The sequence below is a fragment of the Salmo salar genome, chromosome ssa01 (assembly GCF_905237065.1).
Source record: "Salmo salar chromosome ssa01, Ssal_v3.1, whole genome shotgun sequence".
Lineage (NCBI taxonomy): Eukaryota > Metazoa > Chordata > Actinopteri > Salmoniformes > Salmonidae > Salmo > Salmo salar.
The window spans coordinates 29,340,936-29,363,939 of NC_059442.1; the positions used below are offsets into that span (position 1 = coordinate 29,340,936).

Sequence of the window (23,004 nt, forward strand, 5' to 3'; positions counted from 1 at the left end):
GCTCTACAGGGGGCGGTAGAGACGGACTCACTTGTCTTGTTTACCTCCGCCGTCTGGCTTCACCCTGATCGAGTTACAGTGCTCCTGCTGTATCCCATATTGTGTCAGATCGGTCTGGGCTCTGTTGGCTAGAGGAAACCTGTCTGAACTGGGTAGAGGGTGAGACAGGACCCCTAAAGTCCAATTGTATTTACTGATAATAAAATATGTGATTGATATTGGTTTGTCCTGAGCTAGGATATGTATGGGTGGTTCCCCATACAGCCTTTGGCTTTAACAGATCCTCTTGCAGTCATTTAGTTTTCCCACAGACCTTCGTCAAGATATACTTTAGTTACTGTGCAGATGTGCAATCACATCACACTTTGTGCACTTTTAACTGCTCTCTGTAGAGATGACAAAGAGACAATGAGACATACTGTATATTTAGAACATGTGGCTTGATTTTATTATTTTGTCAGGCTTGCAACTAAAAATAACGATATAGAACATGAGTATCACCAAGTAAACAAGTCTGAGCTTCAGCATACAGCATTCTCCATCCATCCACTCTAGTCATGTGCAGTGCTGCTAGATATTCCCTCCATCTAGTTTGACCTCTGACGCTGCACACAGCATGTTGGGCAGCTAAACTGTTATTTATTCTACTGTTATCCTCCTGCATCTGCACACCTGCCCGACCTGTACTCACCTATCCCTCTCATTGCACAAAATAGTAGTATAGATATACAAAGTTTAGACGGTGCTGAAGAGGATTACGTCAGAAGCAGAGTCTTAAGACGGTGAGAGTCAGTTTATGCAGGAGTCAACTTCCTGATGTTTATGGTCAGGCAGGCAGGCATTAGGCAGATGCATGCTGGTCCTGAGGTGGCCTGGGTCTTGGTGGATCTCGTGAGAGGTGGGCAGGTCACATAGGGTAGAACTGTGAAGCGGCCTCTGATGACTGGATCTCCACCTGGGCCATCTTGAACTGGGTGCACTGCAGCCACTTGCGCAGGGCAAAGGGCAGGGCCCCGGCTGCCTGGCCCTGCAGACACTGGTGGTTCACCCTGTTCTGGATGGCCTGCAGTCGCAGCTGGAGCCCTGCAGACAGATGCTGCATGGGACAGGGGGAGTCTTTTCACTGGATGTTCTGAAGAAAACCCAAGCATCTATATCCATATACGAACATAATACAAATCATATTTGAATTGCAATTTAATTCTTACCTTTAGGTTGGATTGAATCATGGGCAACCACATAGGTATTAACTGATGGAGAGAAGAGGATCATTTTTTGTTGAAATAGAATGCAACATGAAGTGTAAAATCAAGTGTTTGGGAAAAATGTACCTTCACGAAGATGGTTGAGTTGCATTCTTGTAGAGCCTCCATCAGGCTAATGACATGTAGACACACCATCTCCACCATCTTGGAAAGTTGAAGAGAACACATTTTTATTACTGCAAGGGATCATAACTTGATTTATGATTACCCCCCCATCCAAATATGAAACAAAATATATGGTAGAAAAGCAGAGTCTTAGGCCGGGATTCAGTCCGACCACGGATTTGAACAATGCTCCATTTAAAGATGATTTCCAATAGAGCCAGCGTTGGCTGAGAATATGGTCTCTGTAAACGCAAAAACATTTCCTTTAAAACCTGCATTGTGGATAAAGCGCGATCAGATTGAATCCCAGCCTTACAAAACAGCAATGTCCTGTCAGACATAACAACGATATGTTGGTGTTTTAACCAATTTCTCTGTCACATTCACAACAACAGTCAGAGTAGTAGTTCACATTTAACTGTTGCACGTCTCCAAGCACACCCTCTTTCCAGCCCAACCCTCTTGAAGCCGATGGAGAGATAAGCATGTGGATCTTCCTTACCACTTTGTTATGGGCCATGAGCTGCAAGATGCTGGGTGTGACGCGGCTCCAGAACTCCAGGCCCGTCAGTATGGCATTGGAAGAGAACTCTGTCTGGTTCTGGTTTTGCAGGGCCGAGGCGGCCGCCGCCTGCTCACAGTAGATGGTCCACAGCTGGGCAAACATGAAGGCATGGAACAGGGAGCACATGTGCAGCACTGACGTCTGCAGACAGAGGTGGCAAGGAAGAGAGAGGTCAGTGACACTTTGGTTTTTATGTGAAATCTTCATAGGTTTCCATAGCATTTTCTTCAACATTTATGCATATAGCATTTCGACATTTTCCTGACCTTGGATTGCTCAGGGAAGCCGATGAGGATGATGATGAGGTGGTCAGCGATGTGTGAGCCAGCGTCCAGGGGGATGGGCATACAGGAGGTGGAGCCCTGGTGCAGGGCATAGTGGGTCAGGGAGCCCAGGAGCAGCCAGGACAGCTGGCGGATGTGGGACACACACTCGATGAACTCCTTAGGTCTGAGGAGGAGACAAAGGTTAAACGCTTGTTGAGCAAACATTACAGTGATATTAGACTCACCATTCATTCTAATGCCTGATAAAAGTAATTCTGGTAATAGAATATCTTCATGATTATAGACAGTGAGATCACTGAAAGTGACATCAGTGCTGTGACTGCCGGTGCCTCTCACCCCTGCTGCATGGTGGACGGGGGATGGTAGAGCCAGGGAAGATAACGGATCACTGCCTTATTGTCACGGTGATTGCCTTTGCTGATCTCCATGGCAGCCACCTGTGCCAGGCCCACTTTCAGGTTCCCTCCAAACGTGTCCTCGTGCAGTGGCTGACAACACGCTTTCATATGGTTCTGGACAGAGTCACATGATCACACGACAGGTCACATGACTACGGCCCTGCGGTTTCCCTGATCACTTGACCAGGAGAAACTCAGGACCCTCCACATGACAAGATGGTTAGAGTTAAGGCAGAGTAAGGAGGAAACTCACTTTCAGTTTGGTCAGTGTGTGCATATCTGCTATGAAGTCTAGAAGCTCACTGATGTATTGCCTCATGCATTCCATTGCCGCTGTCGTGCACTGAAAAAGACAGAGAGAATAGTGCAACAATCAAACAACCCATATGTTTATTTCATTAGGTCATCATAAAGGAACACAGAAAACCAATGTACTGTATTATGTACTGTCTTACCCCTGGAAGTGATGAGATCATGTGCTTTGACAGAATAGTAGACTCTGCTAGCCTCGTACCAATATCTGAACAAACAAACTGACAACATCCACACATAGTTAACAAATACATTTGTAAAGTCATCTTTGGTACTTTTGGGTTGAAATCTTTTCCACAAGTAGTTTTGATTGTACTACTGTTTACCTGGACCAGCAGTAGCAGGTTAGTATCGGGTAGAGGAGACTTGAACTTCAGAGCCTGCAGAAGCTCCAGCACCACAATACGAGACATATAGAACTTATCTCTCTCCTGTGAATACACAAAATAGCTCAGGATGAGAACAAATGAGGATAGCGGAAAGAGAATATAGAAAATAACTGTGCACAAATGTTGGAATGATTTTAGAGGAACCAAGTGAGATAGGCATACTGGGGGAAAAGGTTTGCCTGGTGGATGTTTTCTCTAAGCTGTCTTATTTCATATTTCAGGGCTGTGTACTGTATCTCTCGCTCCCTCTCTAGTCCTGCCTGTGTGTATGTGTACTGGAGTATAAAGGTTGTCTGTGGTCTGAACAGAGACAGAGGATGTGATTAGCATGGCACCCAGTCCAGATCTCCGCTCTTCCAGGGTCTCAGTCCAGATCTCCGCTCTCCCAGGGTCCCAGTCCAGATCTCCGCTCTCCCAGGGTCCCAGTCCAGATCTCCGCTCTCCCAGGGTCCCAGTCCAGATCTCCGCTCTCCCAGGGTCCCAGTCCAGATCTCCGCTCTCTCAGGGTCCCAGTCCAGATCTCCGCTCTCCCAGGGTCCCAGTCCAGATCTCCGCTCTCCCAGGGTCCCAGTCCAGATCTCCGCTCTCCCAGGGTCCCAGTCCAGATCTCCGCTCTCCTAGGGTCTCAGTCCAGATCTCCGCTCTCCCAGGGTCCCAGTCCAGATCTCCGCTCTCCCAGGGTCCCAGTCCAGATCTCCGCTCTCCCAGGGTCCCAGTCCAGATCTCCGCTCTCCTAGGGTCTCAGTCCAGATCTCCGCTCTCCCAGGGTCCCAGTCCAGATCTCCGCTCTCCTAGGGTCTCAGTCCAGATCTCCGCTCTCCCAGGGTCCCAGTTCAGATGAGGCTGTCAGCCTGGAGAGCCACTGCCCTCAATACAATGCCCTGCTACATCTCTCTCTCTCTTTTCAACCAAATAAATAATTCCCTTCTCATCAGCATGAAACCACAATATATTGAGTATAGTTGATTTGGGGTCATATTTGTTCAAATGTTCTATGCGTAGTGCAGTAGTGATAAACATAACTTCCCAAACATCCATACATCTACAATATCCCAAGCACTGAAAATCCTCCTTAAACTTGTGTTTGAGACAGCTCACCTCATAAGACTAACTGCACAGGAAACATTTGAATAGACGGATGTTATATAGCGGGGATTAACCAGGCTGGAGGAAATCAATAGAGCTGGAGACATAAAGCATGGTGCTGTGACAGCAGTGGTGTGGTAAGGATCCATCTGTCCTGCAGCAGGAGACAGCCCAGGCCACAGTTCTAACGGAGGGAGGCTTTCCCTCATTCATCCTCAGCCCAGAGCCCCAACTAACCATGGAAATCAATACTGGCTGATTGTTTACTTAATTATCTGTGACACACAGCCACCTTGCTGTCTAGCAGGAGCGGCTGGGGATAAGTATTATCACCAACAACTACAATATACAGAGGTCTGCAGACATGGTTTCATGTTTAACAATGAGGGACAAAGTAATATTTCCGTATCCCTTTTCAAATTGGGCCTTTCACATGAGATCATTGCAATCCTACCATTTTTTTATTTTTTGTTTTTTTACAAACAAACATAAACAAATATACTAGCAAATGTAAGCTAAGCTATACATATCTACCTTGTTGAAGGCTTTGTAACAGAGGCCACACAGCTCCACCAGGTAAGAGAGGCTGAACACTCCATACTGCATAACAAAGCTCAGCAGTTTGGAGAAGGGCTCCAGTAAGCTCTGAGGAAGAGGAGAAAAAGAGACAGTAAAGGCTGGGTCCATGCCTGCTGGTGGGAGGCTAAGGGGATTTTAACACAACAGGGATTTTGTAAGACTTATGCGTTCACTCATGCAAATGACAGTCTACGTGAATGAGCTGTTCACTGAACAAGATCTGACTAAACTGAATGCTATCAGGTGTAAATCCTTTGATTTAAAGAGTCAGAATGCAACCAGTCATATAACCTGCTCAGGCCCATATCATAGAAGGGCAGGGATAGTGTGCTATATGACACTCAATTGAAGACTGTGCTTACCATTTGGTTAGTAGGCCTAATGCGTCCTGTAGCACAATCTCCAAAAAGTTCTGGGACACTGTAAAGTCCATGGAGAATAAGAGCACCTCCTCCCAGCTGCCCACTGCACTGAGGCTAGGAAACACTGTCACCACCGATAAATCCATGGTAATTGAGAATTTCAATAAGCATTTTTCTACGGCTGGCCATGCTTCCACCTGGCTACCCCTACCCCGGTCAACAGCCCTGCAACCCCCACAGCAACGTGCCCAAGCCTCCCCCATTTCTTCTTTACCCAAATCCAGATAGCTGATGTTCTGAAAGAGCTGCAAAATCTGGACCCCTACAAATCAGCCGGGCTAGACAATCTGGACCCTCTCTTTCTAAAATTATCCGCCGAAATTGTTGAAACCCCTATTACTAGCCTGTTCAACCTCTTTCGTATCGTCTGAGATCTCCAAAGATTGGAAAGCTGCCACGGTCATCCCCCTCTTCAAAGTGGGAGACACTCTAGACCCAAACTGCTACAGACCTATATCTATCCTACACTGCCTTTCTAAGGTCTTCGAAAGCCAAGTTAACAAACAGATCACCGACCATTTTGAATCCCACCGTATCTTCTCCGCTATGCAATCTGGTGTCCGAGCTGGTCATGGGTGCACCTCAGCCACGCTCAAGGTCCTAAACGATATCATAACCGCCATCAATAAGAGACAATACTGTGCAGCTGTATTCATCGACCTGGCCAAGGCTTTCGACTCTGTCAATCACCACATTCTTATCGGCAGACTCAACAGCCTTGGTTTCTCAAATGAATGCCTAGCCTGGTTCACCAACTACTTCTCAGACAGACTTCAGTGTGTCAAATTGGAGGGCCTGTTGTCCAGTCCTCTGGCAGTCTCTATGGGGGTGCCACAGGGTTCAATTCTCGGGCCGACTTTCTCTGTAAACATCAATGATGTCGCTCTTGCTGCTGGTGACTCTCTGATCCACCTCTATGCAGACGACACCATTCTGCATACATCTGACCCTTCTTTGGACACTGTGTTAATTAACCTCCAGACAAGCTTCAATGCCACACAACACTACTTCTGTGGCCCCCAACTGCTCTTAAATGCAAGTAAAACTAAATGCATGCTCTTCAACAGATCGCTGCCTGCACCTGCCCGCCCGTCCAGCATCACTACTCTGGACGGTTCTGACTTAGAATATATGGGCAACTACAAATACCTAGGTGTCTGGTTAGACTGTAAACTCTCCTTCCAGACTCACATCAAGCATCTCCAATCCAAAATTAAATCTAGAATCGGCTTCCTATTTCGCAAACAAAGCATCCTTCACTCATGCTGCCAAACATACCCTCGTAAAACTGACTATCCTACCAATCCTTGACTTCGGCGATGTCATTTACAAAATAGCCTCCAGCACTCTACTCAGCAAATTGGATGCAGTCTATCACAGTGCCATCCGTTTTGTCACCAAAGCCCCATATACCACCCACCACTGCGACCTGTATGCTCTCGCTGGCTGGCCCTCGCTTCATATTCGTCGCCAAACCCACTGGCTCCAGGTCATCTATAAGTCTTTGATAGGTAAAGCCCCGCCTTATCTCAGCTCACTGGTCACCATAGCAGCATCCACCCGTAGCACGCACTCCAGCAGTTATATTTCACTGGTCACCCCCAAAGCCAATTCCTCCTTTGGCCGCCTTTCCTTCCAGTTCTCTGCTGCCAATGACTGGAACGAACTGCAAAAATCACTGAAGCTGGAGACTCATATTTCCCTCATTAACTTTAAGCACCAGCTGTCAGAGCAGCTCACAGATCACTGCACCTGTACATAGCCCATCTGTAAATAGCCCATCCAACTACCTCATCCCCATACTGTTATTTATTTATTTATTTTTGCTCCTTTGCACCCCAGTATCTCTACTTGCACATTCATCTTCTGCACATCTATCACTCCAGTGTTTAATTGCTATATTGTAATTATTTCGCTACTATGGCCTATTTATTGCCTTACCTCCTTTATCCTACCTCATTTGCACACACTGTACATATACTTTTTCTATTGTATCATTGACTGTATGTTTGTTTATTCCATGTGTAACTCTGTGTTGTTTGTGTCGCACTGCTATGCTTTATCTTGGCCAGGTCGCAGTTGTAAATGAGAACTTGTTCTCAACTAGTCTACCTGGTTTTTAGAAATAATGTATTTTAAAGCACACAGACAGACTCACCCGGGTTGCACTTGTGGTGGGGATCTTCAACAAACAAATGATAATCCTCAAACTGGAGTCCAGGGGACACTGTGAGAGAGACATACAATTCTTCATAAGGCTTTAGCTCTATATTTGTCACAGTCAATGCAGCCTACATGCAGTGTGAGATCCAGTACCTTCAGAGGCAGCACAGAAGGTAGTTTAGTGAGGAAGGTCTGGAACTGATTGCAGATGGTGGTCCACAGGTTGCTGGGGGAGTCCATGGGCAGGGCCTCCATGAAGGTGGCAATGTTCTCCAGGCAGTGCAGCATGGTGCCCCCTGCTGGTAGACTCCTCTTGTTGTTCAGACCCTGAGGACAGTGGTAGAAATGACAACAGGGTTACATAATACATATTTATTGCCATAGAGCCATTACCAACTGTTCCTTTATCAATTGTTCAATCGTTTAAAAATGATATTCTAAAAGTGGTTTTGACAAGTGATGTTATGAGTCAAAGGAGTGAACTGAGGTGGACTATCACAAGTGCTATTCCTTGAACATTGTAACAGTGTAAGATTTCTAAAGAGAAGACACCAAGTTAATAGAGAATAAGTGAATATGGTGAACAACCATGCAGAGGCATACTCTTCAGCAGCATTCTTAATTTGCTTTGTTATCGCGCTATCCAAACAGCAGTGCTGTAGTGTCGTCAACTTTTACAAGAGCTCCTCCTGCTGGATACATGATGAAAGTGGAAATTTTGCTTGAGATTCAAGACATACACAAACACCCGCATAGTTCCTTCAGCCGAGTGCTGAGCTTTAATCATTACACTAAGCAAGTAAAATTCCCACCTCCAGCAACTGGTTCAGCGCAGCCACAGAACTCAGTTCATTAAAATCAATCAGGGAAGAAGCCAATGTTCTCAGAAAACCTCCATCTGGAAATACACAGAAATTGACAGTAAAGATCAAACCTTATCCCTCAGAATGTTGCTCTTAACAAGAGCCATATTGTGTTTTATATGTGTGTCTGAGTAGACCTTTGATGTTGCTCTGGAAGAGCTGGGGCAGGATGCCATTGGGGGCCAGCTGGTGGAACACACAGCGGAGGAATTGCTTAGCCACACCTGCTGCGTTGCCAGGGATCAGCATACTACACCAACAGAGACATAAACATCAACTCACACACAGCGTCTGCACCTCATGTTGGCCCATTCTCTCATTTGTGTACAAGAATACAGCCAGCGTGAACAAGTCATCAGCATCTACAGTACACCTGAGTTTAACACATACCAAATAAGAATATATTTAGTATGTCTAGTTGTGATGTGTCATACCTCTCAGCTTGCCCAGAGAAATTAGCGCTAGACGCCAGCCTGTAAGAAAAACATCTGAATTCAAGATCAGAGACATGACAGAGAGTGTGCTAAAACTTTACTGAACAATCAGGTTTGTGTATGGGATGTATAAGGGGGTTGATGCAGGAGCTGCTGTAGTTGCCAGACCTGCCCACAGACTGCAGGATGTCCAGCAGCAGTGGAGCGGCCTGGTCAGGGCTGAGGTGGATGAACATGGAGAGCACCACCACTGCCAGGCCCAGGGTCTCCTCATCATACTCCTCTAGCACCGCACCACAGTCACGACACCTGAGAGACCACACAGTATTGTTATTAATAACAACGAGTTACCATTAATACATACAGTATCCGCTGTCCAGAATGACACACCAGTCAGTGTTGGGGGTTGGCGGTAGGTTCACTCACCTGTCAGTCATGGTGGTGGGCTGATCATCAATGAACTCCTCGGGGGCGGGCACAAACATACTGACTGTACTGGGGGCAGATAGGAGGCTGGTCTTGGTGGGGCCTGTTTAGAGAGCAACACGAAAATCAGCACAGTCAAACAAAGTCATTACAGTATTTAAAAGGTGTTTTGATATTTACAAATCTGAAGGGGTGGAGCAGAGATAGCCAGTGACTGACCTGTCTCCCAGGTGCTGATGTTGTGAGGGGCGCTGGACTGGTGCTCCAACTGTCTCTTCATCAGCTGGCTAATGGTTAGAGCTCCCAACGAGCCCCGCTTCGCCTGACGGTACTGAGCTGGGGTGCGACACACACACACAGAGGATTGAGTTGCCTGGTACTATCCCTCTATCTCCACTTTCATTTCAATGACTGGTTTACTAAAACAAACTGTGTTGAAAATGGGGAGTGGAAAATGCTCACAGAGATAAATATAAAAATGATTCAATGGCTTAGTTGCATATATTCAAGATTTGATATATTGTCGGAATAGATATAATCCCTGGTCTATTGATAAGAAAAACAAAAGAACCATGAAAACAACTGCATTGGTGTCAAAAACATAACGCTGAGAAAGAACGACTGAAGAAAAACTATTTTACACATTGAAAAAAAGAAGGCCAAATGTTTGAACGGTGTAATGTTGTGGGTGTGATGACCAGACCCTGTTTTATTGGGGAATTTAAACAGATGACAATGAGAAACTATTTGGATCCTACTTGATACTGAAGAGTGGTTGCTTGTTTCTGGGATAGCAGCTTCGTGGCTGAGGCAGATTCCTGTGGATTTTCCAGGGTAGTGTGAGTGAGTGATGGGGCGCAATACTGGCTGCTTCAGCTCTCAGCCACCTTATAACCTCACATGTGGACAACTGTTTAGAGCATGAGCTGCTGCAGACACCCAACGCCAAAACAAATGTAGTGTAGAGCTACAAGTGGTTAACTACAAGTATAGAGTAACAGCAATCTAAAATGAAGATTTTGTGAAGACATTACAATTGTTTATTGATGCCCTATTTAGTAAAAAACTAATTTGCCTTCTCATTCCATGTTATTACTTGTTCTTATATGGACAGCTATTTATGGACAATGTGTTGCAGTAATTTGAAGATGCTGTACTGATATTTACTTATCCGCTTCTAGGACTTTATTTCACAACATGTTTTGTTTTTCAGGTGTTTACCATGGGTTGGAATGGGAAAAGGGAGAAACACGTACAAAGCCACACCACAGGACAGGAGACAGCAGTGGTGACCAGTAGATTGAAGATTTGAAGTAGCATGGATATCCGACTAGACAATTTAAAGTCTGTTTGTGTGGTTCTGCCCTTCTAAGCAGACACTTCCGTAACTATTCTAGAAAATTTGTTCTAGAAAAATCTTAAGAGATGTCGCCACTGAAACACACACATCAAAATTACATATTGTGCATGAAATCAGCATACGTAAAGGATACAGCAGCTGTAGGTCCATACAGAGGGAGACCTCTGGACTGAGGCTTCTCTTTCTCCCCTGACCCTGGTCTCTCTTACCTGTCTCAGTGGGCTGCTCACCCAGCTTGTCCAGGGTGTTGAAGGAGATGTCCAGGTACTCTCTCTGGATGGCGCTCACAGCTATCTTCCTCTGCTTGCGTTGCCGGGGAACTATCTGGATCTTAAACTCTGCCTCGTCATTGTCATCCTCATCATCATCATCAGGTTTCAGGTCGCTGTCATCAAGGTCATCATCTTCATAATCTTCCTCTTCATCATTGTTCCCCTCCAGAGAGGTGAGGGGCTCGGCTGTGTCTTCAGGAATGTCCAGGAAGACGGTCCTACCAGAGGGACTGGTCCCCAGACCCACCGCTGCCTTCAGGTCCTCAGGGTGCACAAAGTCATCCAGGGAGGTGTCAGGGACAGCAGGGGTCTTCCTCAGCAGGTCCCTCTTCTGTTGTAAGCTGAGAGTCATGGGGCTCTCCAGGCCAGGGTGCTCCGGCTGGTCAGGCAGCTCCAGGGAGGTGGTGGGGGTTGCATAGCGTGGCCTCCTCTGTAAAGGCTGTTGAGGGATTTCTTTTGCTGTGGAGTCTGTGGTCTTCTTGTCCATAGAGCAGTCCTCCACGCTCACTTGCACCACCCGAGACAGGCGCATGGTGCTACTGCTGGCAGGTGAGGAAGGGGGCCTGGCAGGGGAGGCAGCGGGCCTGGCAGGGGAGGCTGGGGGCCTGGCAGGGGAGGCAGCGGGCCTGGCAGGGGAGGCTGGGGGCCTGGCAGGGGAGGCTGCGGGCCTGGCAGGGGAGGCTGGGGGCCTGGCAGGGGAGGCAGCGGGCCTGGCAGGGGAGGCTGGGGGCCTGGCAGGGGAGGCTGGGAGCCTGGCAGGGGAGGCTGGGAGCCTGGCACTCCCATTCAGCCTGTTGCCCATCACTGTGTTGAGGTCAAATTCCTCGTCACTTTCCACGATCCTCAGTGGCGGCAGGGGCTCAAACACCAGGGAGTCGTTGTCGGACATGGAGAGGATGGAGTGTTTCTCTGGGATGGAAGTACAGTCAGAGGAGAGGTCAATGAGGTCCGGGTCCTCCTTCTCTGCTGATGAGCCCCCTGTAAGAGGGGAGTCCAGGTCGGCCTTGTCCTCAAAAGTCTCCATGCAGCTGAGACGCACCTCTGGGATGACAGGCCTGGAGCAGTCTGAGTGGCCCCCCCGGGATCCTCGACGGTCCTGGTGGACGCTGCCCTCCACACGGCCTGAGGAACCATCTGACGAGCCCTTCCCATGGCCCCCTGTCCGCCTGGGGTGGGAGGTGGTGGAGGGGGGTGCGGGGAGACCATGCTGCAGGTCACAGCGGTCTATGCAGGACTTGCGTCGGTGCTCGTCCAGGTTGTAGAGGATGGAGTCAGTGTTGGCAATGTCCAAGGACTTCTGCTTGTGCATGGCCTGCAGGCGCTTCTTCCTGGTGCTTTCCTCCCTCACACAGTGCAGGATGCTGTCCTGTAGCGCACTGGCCTCGCGGTACTCAGACAGCTCAATTTCACCTGACACAGACGGAGAGAGGATCAAAAGATATAATCTATCTGATTATAAACATCAGTAAAAGCTAAATTCATATCAGCAAAAGCATTTAAGTTCAATTCATTTATTTTCTGGATAAAATAGGTCATCCTTTGAGACTATTTTTATACTTTTCTGGGCATTCAGTTCCACTGGCTGGTACTTGACAGACTTGCTGCCACCGATCCTCTTCAGACGGGCGAAGAAGGTCTGGGACTCCTTGTTGCCTGCTCCAGTTGGGGTGTCATGGACATCAGACTCATCAAATACACTGTCCTCCTCTGAAAAAAAAAACACACACACATTATATCCAAAACTCTCAAGTCTTACTCCAGATTCATTTCAAGTCCAGTCCAGTAATGTAATCATCTTTCTGGTGCTACCTTTCTCTTTCTCGCTGTAGCGGCTGATGTTGGAGTTGTCACTGTAGAGGGGTCCGGCGGTGGCATGGGGTCTACAGCTGTGGTACTGGGCATTCAGGGTGTTGATGGTGATGTGGATAAGGTGCAGAACCACTTTACTCACATCCATGTCCCTGTAGGGGTACTGGGACCACACACAGGATCGGTAGGAGTGGAGTGTACGAGAGTAGAAAGCAACACCAATATTAATAAATTAGCTGTTGTTCCCATTAAAAATAATTCACAACCAGACTTTTAAGTGCTGGTAATCAATTATACACACACTGTATACAGTTTTCAATGTAAACACATTCACATAGTGGATAAGGTTTCATTATATTCCAAACATGGGTAGTGTGTACCTTGTAGAGGATGACCAGCAGGGCTTTGAGCCACATCTGTCTGATGTGTGGCTGCAGGGCCCAGAGAGAGCAGCGTGGGGGCTGCTGGAAGTAGTGTCTGAGCTGGGGGCAGGTGCAGTACTTCAACACCTGGACCACCAGGGGGAGCAGCTGCTTCCCCAGCCCAATGTTGTAGTCCATCACCTGCAAGAGATATCACATCAAGCTAGGTTCTTCTTGAAGCTTGACAGATATTCATAATCAGCAGCAGCAACATGAAACTTAAACTTTACAGAGGGAAACAAGACAACAACAAAAAATCCCATCTTAAATGTACTCTCAACTGAAGGAGGTGAGAGCAAGGGATGTTTCTGGGGATTAAACTCTAAATGTATTCAAGGATAATCATTCAAACTATTTTTACAGCGTTAACTCGTCGTCATTCATAGGGTTACTTGATATTCTCTGACCTGTGCGATGCCAGCGATGAAAGCATTGAAGGAGGTTGAGGTCCTCATCTTTTGCGGTGCGATCATGAAGCAACCCTCCTGCTGGTCGAAGCCCAGCAGTAGATACAGGTGGCGCTTCACCGTGTTGAAGGCCTTGGCACTGCCAATGTCTGCCTCGGCACTGCTCTTGTCTTTGGCCATGAACTTCATCAGCACCATGATGAGCTGGTGCACCGTCTGGTGATCTATCCCAGCATCCTCTGGGAGCAGGTCCCTGATGACCGAGTCGTCCTCTGGTGAGGGCTGGCCTAGGAGAGGGGCTGAAGCGTCAGGGTTAAAGGGCGGGAGGAAGCGTGCTGCAGACAGGGGAGCAGATGAAGTGGAGAGGGGCGGTGAAGCAGGTGAACAGAGAGGGAGATGGTACGACAGTCATCTCATTTGGTCAACATTCAGCAGGGTGATTACATATATGGACACCACTTTAACATATTCATGGCATATGTCAAATGCAAACAGAAAATGTGAAAAGCTATCAAGATAGCAAGAGTAACAGTTTTCTCCTATTCCAACAGTATAATTAGTATTTGCCTGAGACTAAAATAGAATGCACAGTCTATGAAGTCTGGATGAAAAGCAATGAATGTCAGTGAAGAGCAAACATTGTTTTTTTCAAGTTTCCTGATGTCCATCAACTTTACCATTGCCATAACCTATTTATTTCTCGCACTATGATGTGATTATGCTGAAGGGAATGTTGATCTGGTTCAGTTGTAATAAGGTGAGTCAGATTTGGGTTGTTATTTACCTGGCAGGACTTTCTCTATCATATCTCCCAGAGTCGGGGCAGAGTGCTCTTGCCTCGTAAGTCTTAGAGCTAAAAACCATACATGAGAACACAATTTAGGAGAATGTTCTGGGGAAGTAGCAAAGGACACGTCTGAGCTTCCAGACAACCCCATCCCAATGTCTCACACCATTCACACAAAGTGATCCCAAGACGTATGTGGATCCTCAGACAAGTAATTCTATTAATAATTTAGCTTCCACTTGCTTACATGAAAAATAATGTGAAGCACTCAAGCTTAACAACCACACACAGTCTAAAGCCAACCCCTTCACCCAGAAACTCAGACGGCATCCTGTGCAGAGTCAATGAGGAAATCACACATAATACAGAACTCTTACATCCAGCAAGAGAACGAATCACAGAAAACAATTGAATAAAACAAACAGGAACACAGATACTGTTTGTAGGTGTACTAACAGAACAGAGAGATGAATGGATGAGGAGAGAAACAGTAGGAGCATGGGACAGACAAATGCTGAGACCCACAGACTAGTAGCCTAACCAACCAATGGACACTCTACCAACTGGACACTTACGTAGACGGTTACACAGAGTCTCTGGGAGGGAGAAGGCCCTCTTGGACTCGGACGGGCCCTTGACGCTGTCACGGAGGGAACGCACACTCTTCTGACGATTCCTGGCAAAGCGCGCCCGTCGGATTTTCCACATCGCTGCATCACTAAGGTTGGCCACGTTGGTGCGCACAGCTGTGATGGCTGACAGGGAGATGCAAGGAAGGAAAGATAAATAACATACATCACTGTGACTGTGCCCCATAACACACCTCAACTGGAACAGTTCTTTTCTTATTTCACAGGTTTATATTTCCCTACTGTACATGCTTTGTTTGTTGTATTGAACATGTCATAGCACAACTTCTATTATGCAGACTATGTAACAGAGAGAATCCTCCAGCTGGGCATACTGGTGGGGAAAGGGAACTCCTTGTTGCAGTCCAAGTGGAGCTGGGCCTCCAGGGAGAGCGTCTCGAACCGGTTGACAAAGAACTCCCAGCTGAGGGCAGGGACCTCCTGCTTCAGGTGGTGCAGCATCAGCAGCTTGCTGAGGATGATGGGCCGGTCCCTCACCACTGTGTCGAACTGGAAGTCCAGGCACAGACACAAGCCCTAAAGGCACACACAAAGATACAGATACAGAGACAGACACACAAGTGTTAGCACTGCACTTAGATGTTTATGTGTTATTTGTCAATCCAGAATTATTTGCTGACATGCTGTGAAGCAATTTATCCTCCGGGACAAAAAAAAGACTCCATACACGTGTTCAATTGATATAAGAAAAGTGGTTGTATGGTAGTTGAACAGGAGTATTTATCTTGGCCTAGATAGAGCTCTGTTAGTCACCTGTAGTGCTGGGCTCTTGATGGTGTCCAGCAGCAGCCTGGCGCGTGTGGCAACAGCCGGGTTGACATCCTCCACAGAGGCCAGGAAGCAGCAGAAGGCGTGGGCCAGGGAGTACTTCAGCAGGTGGTTTTTCGTCACAGAACCGATGTCTAGGAACCGACAGAGCACTGCTACCTTCTCCACTGGGAGTTACCATGACAACACAGACAAGGCACAAGACAACATCTCAGCGCCATGACACATAGAGGTAGATAGAACACTAAGTAAAAGGTATAATGAGAACACCACTTTCTACAATCTAATCTGAATTTTTTCTCTTGTAACCTTACTTATGTATATATATGACAAACAATGCATCAGTAAACATGTCGTCCCTACGAATGACGCAATTTTGTAAATTCGTTTTTTTTAAGGAGTAGATCAGCTTTAATATTGCAGATAGATTGTAGCTTATATCAATGTAATTGTCTGCATCATTTCCAATCCCCCATAAAAATAACACCATTTTGTAAATTCCGGATCTCTATGGCAAGATGCATCATCCGCCCAAGTTTCATCAAAATTGGGCCAGTGATGTCTGAGATATCACGTGTGATGAAAGTACGAACGTCCGGACGGAGATCCACAGTATCCTCCCCGATTTCATTATGGGGGGCAATAATAAATCAAGCAAATGTCTGGTCTATTCATTCTTTCCATTGCAAAGGATAGTCTTAAAATAAGCATCACTCTAATGCTGATGGGCAATGTACAGTGCCTGTCACTAGATGGCACTGTGGAGGAGGCGAGCCAGCATTATCCTAGCCAGATTGCCTGTGGGCAGAGAGGAAGAGGCAAAGTCAGAGGGATAACAGACTTGGGCTGCAGTCCAAACACTTAAAAGACACACCCTCGTCCACTTACCCTCACCTTATGCCAGCTAACCACTGTTGGTGGTCATCAGCTATCCTTTAGCTTGAAAAGCTATCACCAGTTTTGTACAACACGACTCAGACCAGAGCATACCGGACCTATTTTCTCTCCATATCCCCGGATTTCTACCGCAAGCTCTGGACATTTACATCTGGATCTTGCAGCTAGCTAGCTGCTATCCGAGTGACTATTGGCTAACGTCGGTCCCGGAGCAAACTCCAATTATTCCGGAGCTAGCCAGCTGAAGAGTTCCATCAGCCACTCCTGGGCTACAATCACCTATCCGGACCCATTTTACTGCCGATGCGGAACCCCACCGGGCCTTCACGACTGGTCTACCAACGTTATCTGCCCGAGGGATTTATCCAACTAGCCCCTCTGTCGCGACGTAACCTGAACGCCCATCTGCTAACTGTGGCCTGCCAATTGTTAGCTGTTTTGAGCATATCGGCTGCTATCTGAATAGGTCTATCGGACAATTTTCTTGGGCCACTATAACTATAACTATTTTGCCAATTGGATTGGTCCCCTCTACCACACGGAACCCCACTAATCTACCGACGGAAACGCATGAGGTGGCTAAAAACAGACCTCCATCTTCTGCCAGCTTGCTACCCATAGCCCGGCTCGCTGTCTGAATCGCCATGACCCCAACCAACCTCACTACTCACTGGACCCTTGTGATCACTCGGCTAAGCATGCCTCTCCTTAATGTCAATATGCCTTGTCCATTGCTGTTCTGGTTAGTGTTTATTGGCTTATTTCACTGTAGAGCCTCTAGCCCTGCTCATTATACCTTATCCAACCTTTCAGTTCCATACCTTGAAGCTATTTTGTCGCCCCCAGAAACCTGCTCCTTTTACTCTCTGTTCCGGACGTCCTAGACGACCAATTCTCTTAGCTTTTAGCCGTACCCTTATCCTACTCCTCCTCTGTTCCTCTGGCAATGTAGAGGTGAATCCAGGCCCTGCAGTGCCTTGCTCCACTCCTATTCCCCAGGCGCTCTCTTTTGATGACTTCTGTAACCGTAATAGCCTTGGTTTCATGCATGTTAACATTAGAAGCCTCCTCCCTACGTTTGTTTTATTCACTGCTTTAGCACACTCCGCCAGCCCGGATGACCTAGCCGTGTCTGAATCCTGGTTTAGGAAGACCACCAAAAACTCTGAAATCTCCATCCCTAACTACAACATTTTCAGACAAGATAGAACGGCCAAAGGGGGGCGGTGTTGCAATCTACTGCAGAGATAGCCTGCAGAGTAATGTCCTACTATCCAGGTCAGTACCCAAATAATTTGAACTTCTACTTTTAAAAATCCACCTCTCTAAAAACAAGTCTCTCACCGTTGCCGCTTGCTATAGACCACCCTCTGCCCCCAGCTGTGCTCTGGACACCATATGTGAACCATATGTGAACTGATTGCCCCCCATCTATCTTCAGAGCTCGTGCTGCTAGGTGACCTAAGCTGGGACATGCTTAACACCCCAGCCATCCTACAATCTAAGCTTGATGCCCTCAATCTCACACAAATTATCAATGAACCTACCAGGTACAACCCCAAAGCCATAAACACGGGCACTCTCATAGATATCATCCTAACCAACTTGCCCTCTGAATACACCTCTGCTGTTTTCAACCAAGATCTCAGCGATCACTGCCTCATTGCCTGCATCTGTAATGGGACAGCGGTCAAACGACCTCCATTCATCACTGTCAAACGCTCCCTGAAACACTTCAGCGAGCAGGCCTTTCTAATCGACCTGGCTCGGGTATCCTGGAAGGATATTGACCTCATCCCGTCAGTAGAGGATGCCTAGTTATTTTTTTTAAATGCCTTCCTCACCATCTTAAATAAGCATGCCCCATTCAAGAAATTTAGAACCAGGAACAGATATAGCCCTTGGTTCTCTCCAGACCTGACTGCCCTTAACCAACACAAAAACATCCTGTGGTGTTCTGCATTAGCATTGAACAGCCCCCGTGATATGCAACTTTTCAGAGAAGTTAGAAACTAATATACACAGGCAGTTAGAAAAGCCAAGGCTAGCTTTTTCAAGCAGAAATTTGCTTCCTGCAACACAAACTCAAAAAAGTTCTGGGACACTGTAAAGTCCATGGAGAATAAGAGCACCTCCTCCCAACTGCCCACTGCACTGAGAATAGGAAACTCTATCACCACCGATAAATCCACTATAATTGAGAAATTCAATAAGCATTTTTCTACAGCTGGTCATGCTTTCCACCTGGCTACCCCTTCCCCGGTCAACAGCTCTGCACCCCCTACAGCAACTCGCCCAAGCCTTCCCCATTTCTCCTTCTCCCAAATCCAGTCAGCTGATGTTCTGAAAGAGCTGCAAAATCTGGACCCCTACAAATCAGCCGGGCTAGACAATCTGGACCCTTTCTTTCTAAAATTATCTGCCGAAATTGTTGCAACCCCTATTACTAGTCTGTTCAACCTCTCTTTCGTGTCGTCTGAGATTCCCAAAGATTGGAAAGCAGCTGCGGTCATCCCCCTCTTCAAAGGGGGGGATACTCTTGACCCAAACTGCTACAGATCTATATCTATCCTACCCTGCCTTTCTAAGGTCTTTGAAAGCCAAGTTAACAAACAGATTACCGACCATTTCGAATCCCACCGTACCTTCTCCGCTATGCAATCTGGTTTCAGAGCTGGTCATGGGTGCACCTCAGCCACGCTCAAGGGCCTAAACGATATCTTAACCGCCATCGATAAGAAACAATACTGTGCAGCCGTATTCATCAACCTGGCCAAGGCTTTCGACTCCGTCAATCACCACATCCTCATCGGCAGACTCAACAGCCTTTGCTTCTCAAATGATTGCCTCGCCTGGTTCACCAACTACTTCTCTTATAGAGTTCAGTGTGTCAAATCGGAGGGCCTGTTGTCCGGGACCTCTGGCAGTCTCTATGGGGGTGCCACAGGGTTCAATTCTTGGGCTGACTCTCTTCTCTGTATACATCAATGATGTCGCTCTTGCTGCTGGTGATTCTCTGATCCACCTCTACGCAGACGACACCATTCTGTATACTTCTGGCCCTTCTTTGGACACTGTGTTAACCTGTCTGGGCTAGGGGGCAGTATTTTCACGGCCCGATAAAAAACGTACCCGATTTAAACTGGTTACTACTCTTGCCCAGAAATGAGAATATGCATATTATTAATAGATTTGGATAGAAAACACTCTTCTAAAACTGTTTGAATGGTGTCTGTGAGTATAACAGAACTCATATGGCAGGAAAAAACCTGAGAAAATTCCAAGCAGGAAGTGGCCTGTCTGAGAATTTGTAGTGCTTCTTTTGATTCTCTATCGAAACTACAGTATCTATGGGGTTACGTAGCACTTTCTAAGGCTCCATTGGCTCTCTAAAGCCTTCAGAAAGCGGATTGAGGCGTCTCCTGTCTCTGGGCAGAGTATAGTAGCTCAGTTTCTTAGTGGTCTGCCTGGTGACAAAGAGATTGGATATGCGCATTCACACGACCACGCTATTTTTTCTTTTCCTCTTTGAATGAATACACTATTGTCCGGTTGGAATATTATCGCTATTTTATGAGAAAAATACCATAAAAATTGATTTTAAACAGCTATTGACATGCCTTTAAGTACGGTAATGGAACATTTTGAATTTTTTTGTCTCGAAATGCGTTTGCGTGTTACTCTTTGGATAGTGACCTGAACGCACGAACAAAACGGAGGTATTTGGACATAACTATGGATTATTTGGAACAAAAACAACATTTATTGTGGAAGCAGCAGTCCTGGGAGTGCATTCTGACGAAAATCAGCAAAGGTAATACCATTTTCCTAATACTAATTCTGAGTTTAGTGTACCCCGAACTTGGCGGGTGTCAAAATAGCTAGCCGTGATGGCTGAGCTATGTACTCAGAATATTGCAAAATGTGCTTTTGCCGAAAAGTTATTTTAAAATCTGACATAGTGATTGCATAAAGGAGTTCTGTATCTATAATTCTTAAAATAATTGTTATGTATTTTGTCAACGTTTATGATGAGTAATTTAGTAAATTCACCGGAAGTTTTCGGTGGGAATACATTTTCTGAACATCACACGCCAATGTAAAAAGCTGTTTTTTTATATAAATATGAACTTGATTGAACAAAACATGCATGTATTGCATAACATAATGTCCTAGGAGTGTCATCTGATGAAGATCATCAAAGGTTAGTACTTCATTTAGCTGTGTTTTGGGTTTTTGTGACATATATGCTTGCTTGGAAAATGGCTGTGTGATTATTTTTGGCTATGTACTCTCCTAACATAATCTAATGTTTTGCTTTCGCTGTAAAGCCTTTTTGAAATCGGACAATGTGGTTAGATTAACGAGAGTCTTATCTTTAAAATGGTGTAAAATAGTTGTATGTTTGAAAAATTGAAATTATTGCATTTTTGTGGTTTTTGTATTTCGCGCCACGCTGTTCCACTGGCTGTTGAATAGAGTGGGACGGTCACGTCCCACCTAGCCCATAGAGGTTAACAAACCTCCAGACGAGTTTCAATGCCATACAACTCTCCTTCCGTGGCCACCAACTGCTCTTAAATAAAATTTAACTAAATGCAGGCTCTTCAACCGATCGCTGCCTGCACCTGCTCGCCCGTCCAGCATCACTACTCTGGACGGTTCTGAGTTAGAATATGTGGACAACTACAGATACCTAGGTGTCTGGGTAGACTGCAAACTCTCCTTCCAGACTCACATCAAACATCTCCAATCCAAAGTTAAATCTAGAATTGGCTTCCTATTTCGCAACAAAGCATCTTTCACTCATGCTGCCAAACATACCCTCGTAAAACTGACCATCCTACCGATCCTCGACTTCGGCGATGTCATTTACAAAATAGCCTCCAATACCCTACTCAATAAATTGGATGAAGTCTATCACAGTGCCATCCGTTTTGTCACCAAATCCCCAATTACTACCCACCACTGCGACCTGTACGCTCTCGTTGGCTGGCCCTCGCTTCATACTCGTCGCCAAACCCACTGACTTCAGGTCATCTACAAGACCCTGCTAGGTAAAGTCCCCCCTTATCTCAGCTCGCTGGTCACCATAGCGGCACACACCCGTAGCACGCGCTCCAGCACGTATATCTCACTGGTCACCCCCAAAGCCAATTCCTCCTTTGGCCGCCTCTCCTTCCAGTTCTCTGCTGCCAATGACTGGAACGAACTACAAAAATCTCTGAAACTGGAAACACTTATCTCCCTCTCTAGCTTTAAGCACCATCTGTCAGAGCAGCTCACAGATTACTGCACCTGTACATAGCCCATCTATAATGATGAGTTTGGAGGGTACTATGGTGTTAAATGCTGAGCTGTAATCGATGAACAGCATTCTTACATAGGTATTCCTCTTGTCCAGATGGGTTAGGGCAGTGTGCAGTGTGATGGCGATTGCGTCGTCTGTGGACCTATTGGGTCGGTAAGCAAATTGGAGTGGGTCTAGGGTGTCAGGTAGGGTGGAGGTGATATGGTCCTTGACTAGTCTCTCAAAGCACTTCATGATGACGGAAGTGAGTGCTACAGGGCGGTAGTCATTTAGCTCAGTTACCTTAGCTTTCTTGGGAACAGGAACAATGGTGGCCCTCTTGAAGCATGTGGGGACAGCAGACTGGGATAAGGATTGATTGAATATGTCTGTAAACACACCAGCCAGCTGGTCTGCGCATGCTCTGAGGACGCGGCCGGGGATGCCGTCTGGGCCTGCAGCCTTGCGAGGGTTAACACGTTTAAATGTTTTACTCACGTTGGCTACAGTGAAGGAGAGCCCGCATGTTTTGGTAGCGGGCCGTGTCAGTGGCACTGTATTGTCCTCAAAGCGAGCAAAAAACTTGTTCAGTCTGTCTGGGAGCAAGGCATCGTGATCCGCGACGGGGCTGGTTTTTCTTTTGTTGTCCGTGATTGACTGTAGACCCTGCCACATAACTCTTGTGTCTGAGCCGTTGAATTGCGACTCCACTTTGTCTCTGTACTGACGCACCTCTTGAGGATACCGTAGGATAGGGGGCGCCACAGCGCCACAGCGCATTTTCTAAAACTGTTTGAATGGTGTCTGTGAGTATAACAGAACTCAAATGGCAGTCAAAACCCCGAGACCGATTGAAACAGGAAGTGGAATTCTGAATTGTGGACTCGACTTCTCATCTTTCCCTATAAATAACACCGTTAACCATGGTTCAGTGAGCACTTCCTATTGCTTCCACTAGATGTCGCCAGTCTTTTCACAGTGGTTTGAGCCTTATAGAGTCAAAACTCAGTGAATGAGACGAGTTGGAAATTGGTCACAGGGGATGGGC

At 46.6% G+C, this 23,004-nt stretch overlaps 1 protein-coding gene across 1 annotated transcript in view; it reads right to left on the reverse strand.

Annotated features, from left to right (window-relative positions):
* Positions 1-421: 421 nt before the first annotated feature.
* The window catches only part of LOC106586068 (protein unc-79 homolog), a 51,632-nt gene continuing 29,049 nt past the window's right edge, over positions 422-23,004 (reverse strand). Inside the window, exons 24-50 of the mRNA XM_045694096.1 lie at positions 15,755-15,936; positions 15,316-15,517; positions 14,927-15,106; positions 14,349-14,417; positions 13,565-13,851; positions 13,116-13,298; positions 12,736-12,898; positions 12,484-12,633; positions 10,864-12,336; positions 9,514-9,630; positions 9,295-9,397; positions 9,037-9,177; positions 8,869-8,907; positions 8,572-8,684; positions 8,384-8,469; positions 7,725-7,898; positions 7,567-7,635; positions 4,942-5,052; positions 3,259-3,363; positions 3,076-3,153; positions 2,874-2,963; positions 2,559-2,734; positions 2,202-2,385; positions 1,873-2,076; positions 1,332-1,409; positions 1,209-1,250; positions 422-1,096 (exon numbers count right to left, since the gene is read on the reverse strand). Of these exons, the coding sequence (XP_045550052.1) occupies positions 908-1,096; positions 1,209-1,250; positions 1,332-1,409; positions 1,873-2,076; positions 2,202-2,385; positions 2,559-2,734; positions 2,874-2,963; positions 3,076-3,153; positions 3,259-3,363; positions 4,942-5,052; positions 7,567-7,635; positions 7,725-7,898; positions 8,384-8,469; positions 8,572-8,684; positions 8,869-8,907; positions 9,037-9,177; positions 9,295-9,397; positions 9,514-9,630; positions 10,864-12,336; positions 12,484-12,633; positions 12,736-12,898; positions 13,116-13,298; positions 13,565-13,851; positions 14,349-14,417; positions 14,927-15,106; positions 15,316-15,517; positions 15,755-15,936 (4,988 nt within the window). The 3' untranslated portion in view covers positions 422-907. The remainder of the gene's footprint in view (positions 1,097-1,208; positions 1,251-1,331; positions 1,410-1,872; positions 2,077-2,201; positions 2,386-2,558; positions 2,735-2,873; positions 2,964-3,075; positions 3,154-3,258; positions 3,364-4,941; positions 5,053-7,566; positions 7,636-7,724; positions 7,899-8,383; positions 8,470-8,571; positions 8,685-8,868; positions 8,908-9,036; positions 9,178-9,294; positions 9,398-9,513; positions 9,631-10,863; positions 12,337-12,483; positions 12,634-12,735; positions 12,899-13,115; positions 13,299-13,564; positions 13,852-14,348; positions 14,418-14,926; positions 15,107-15,315; positions 15,518-15,754; positions 15,937-23,004) is intronic.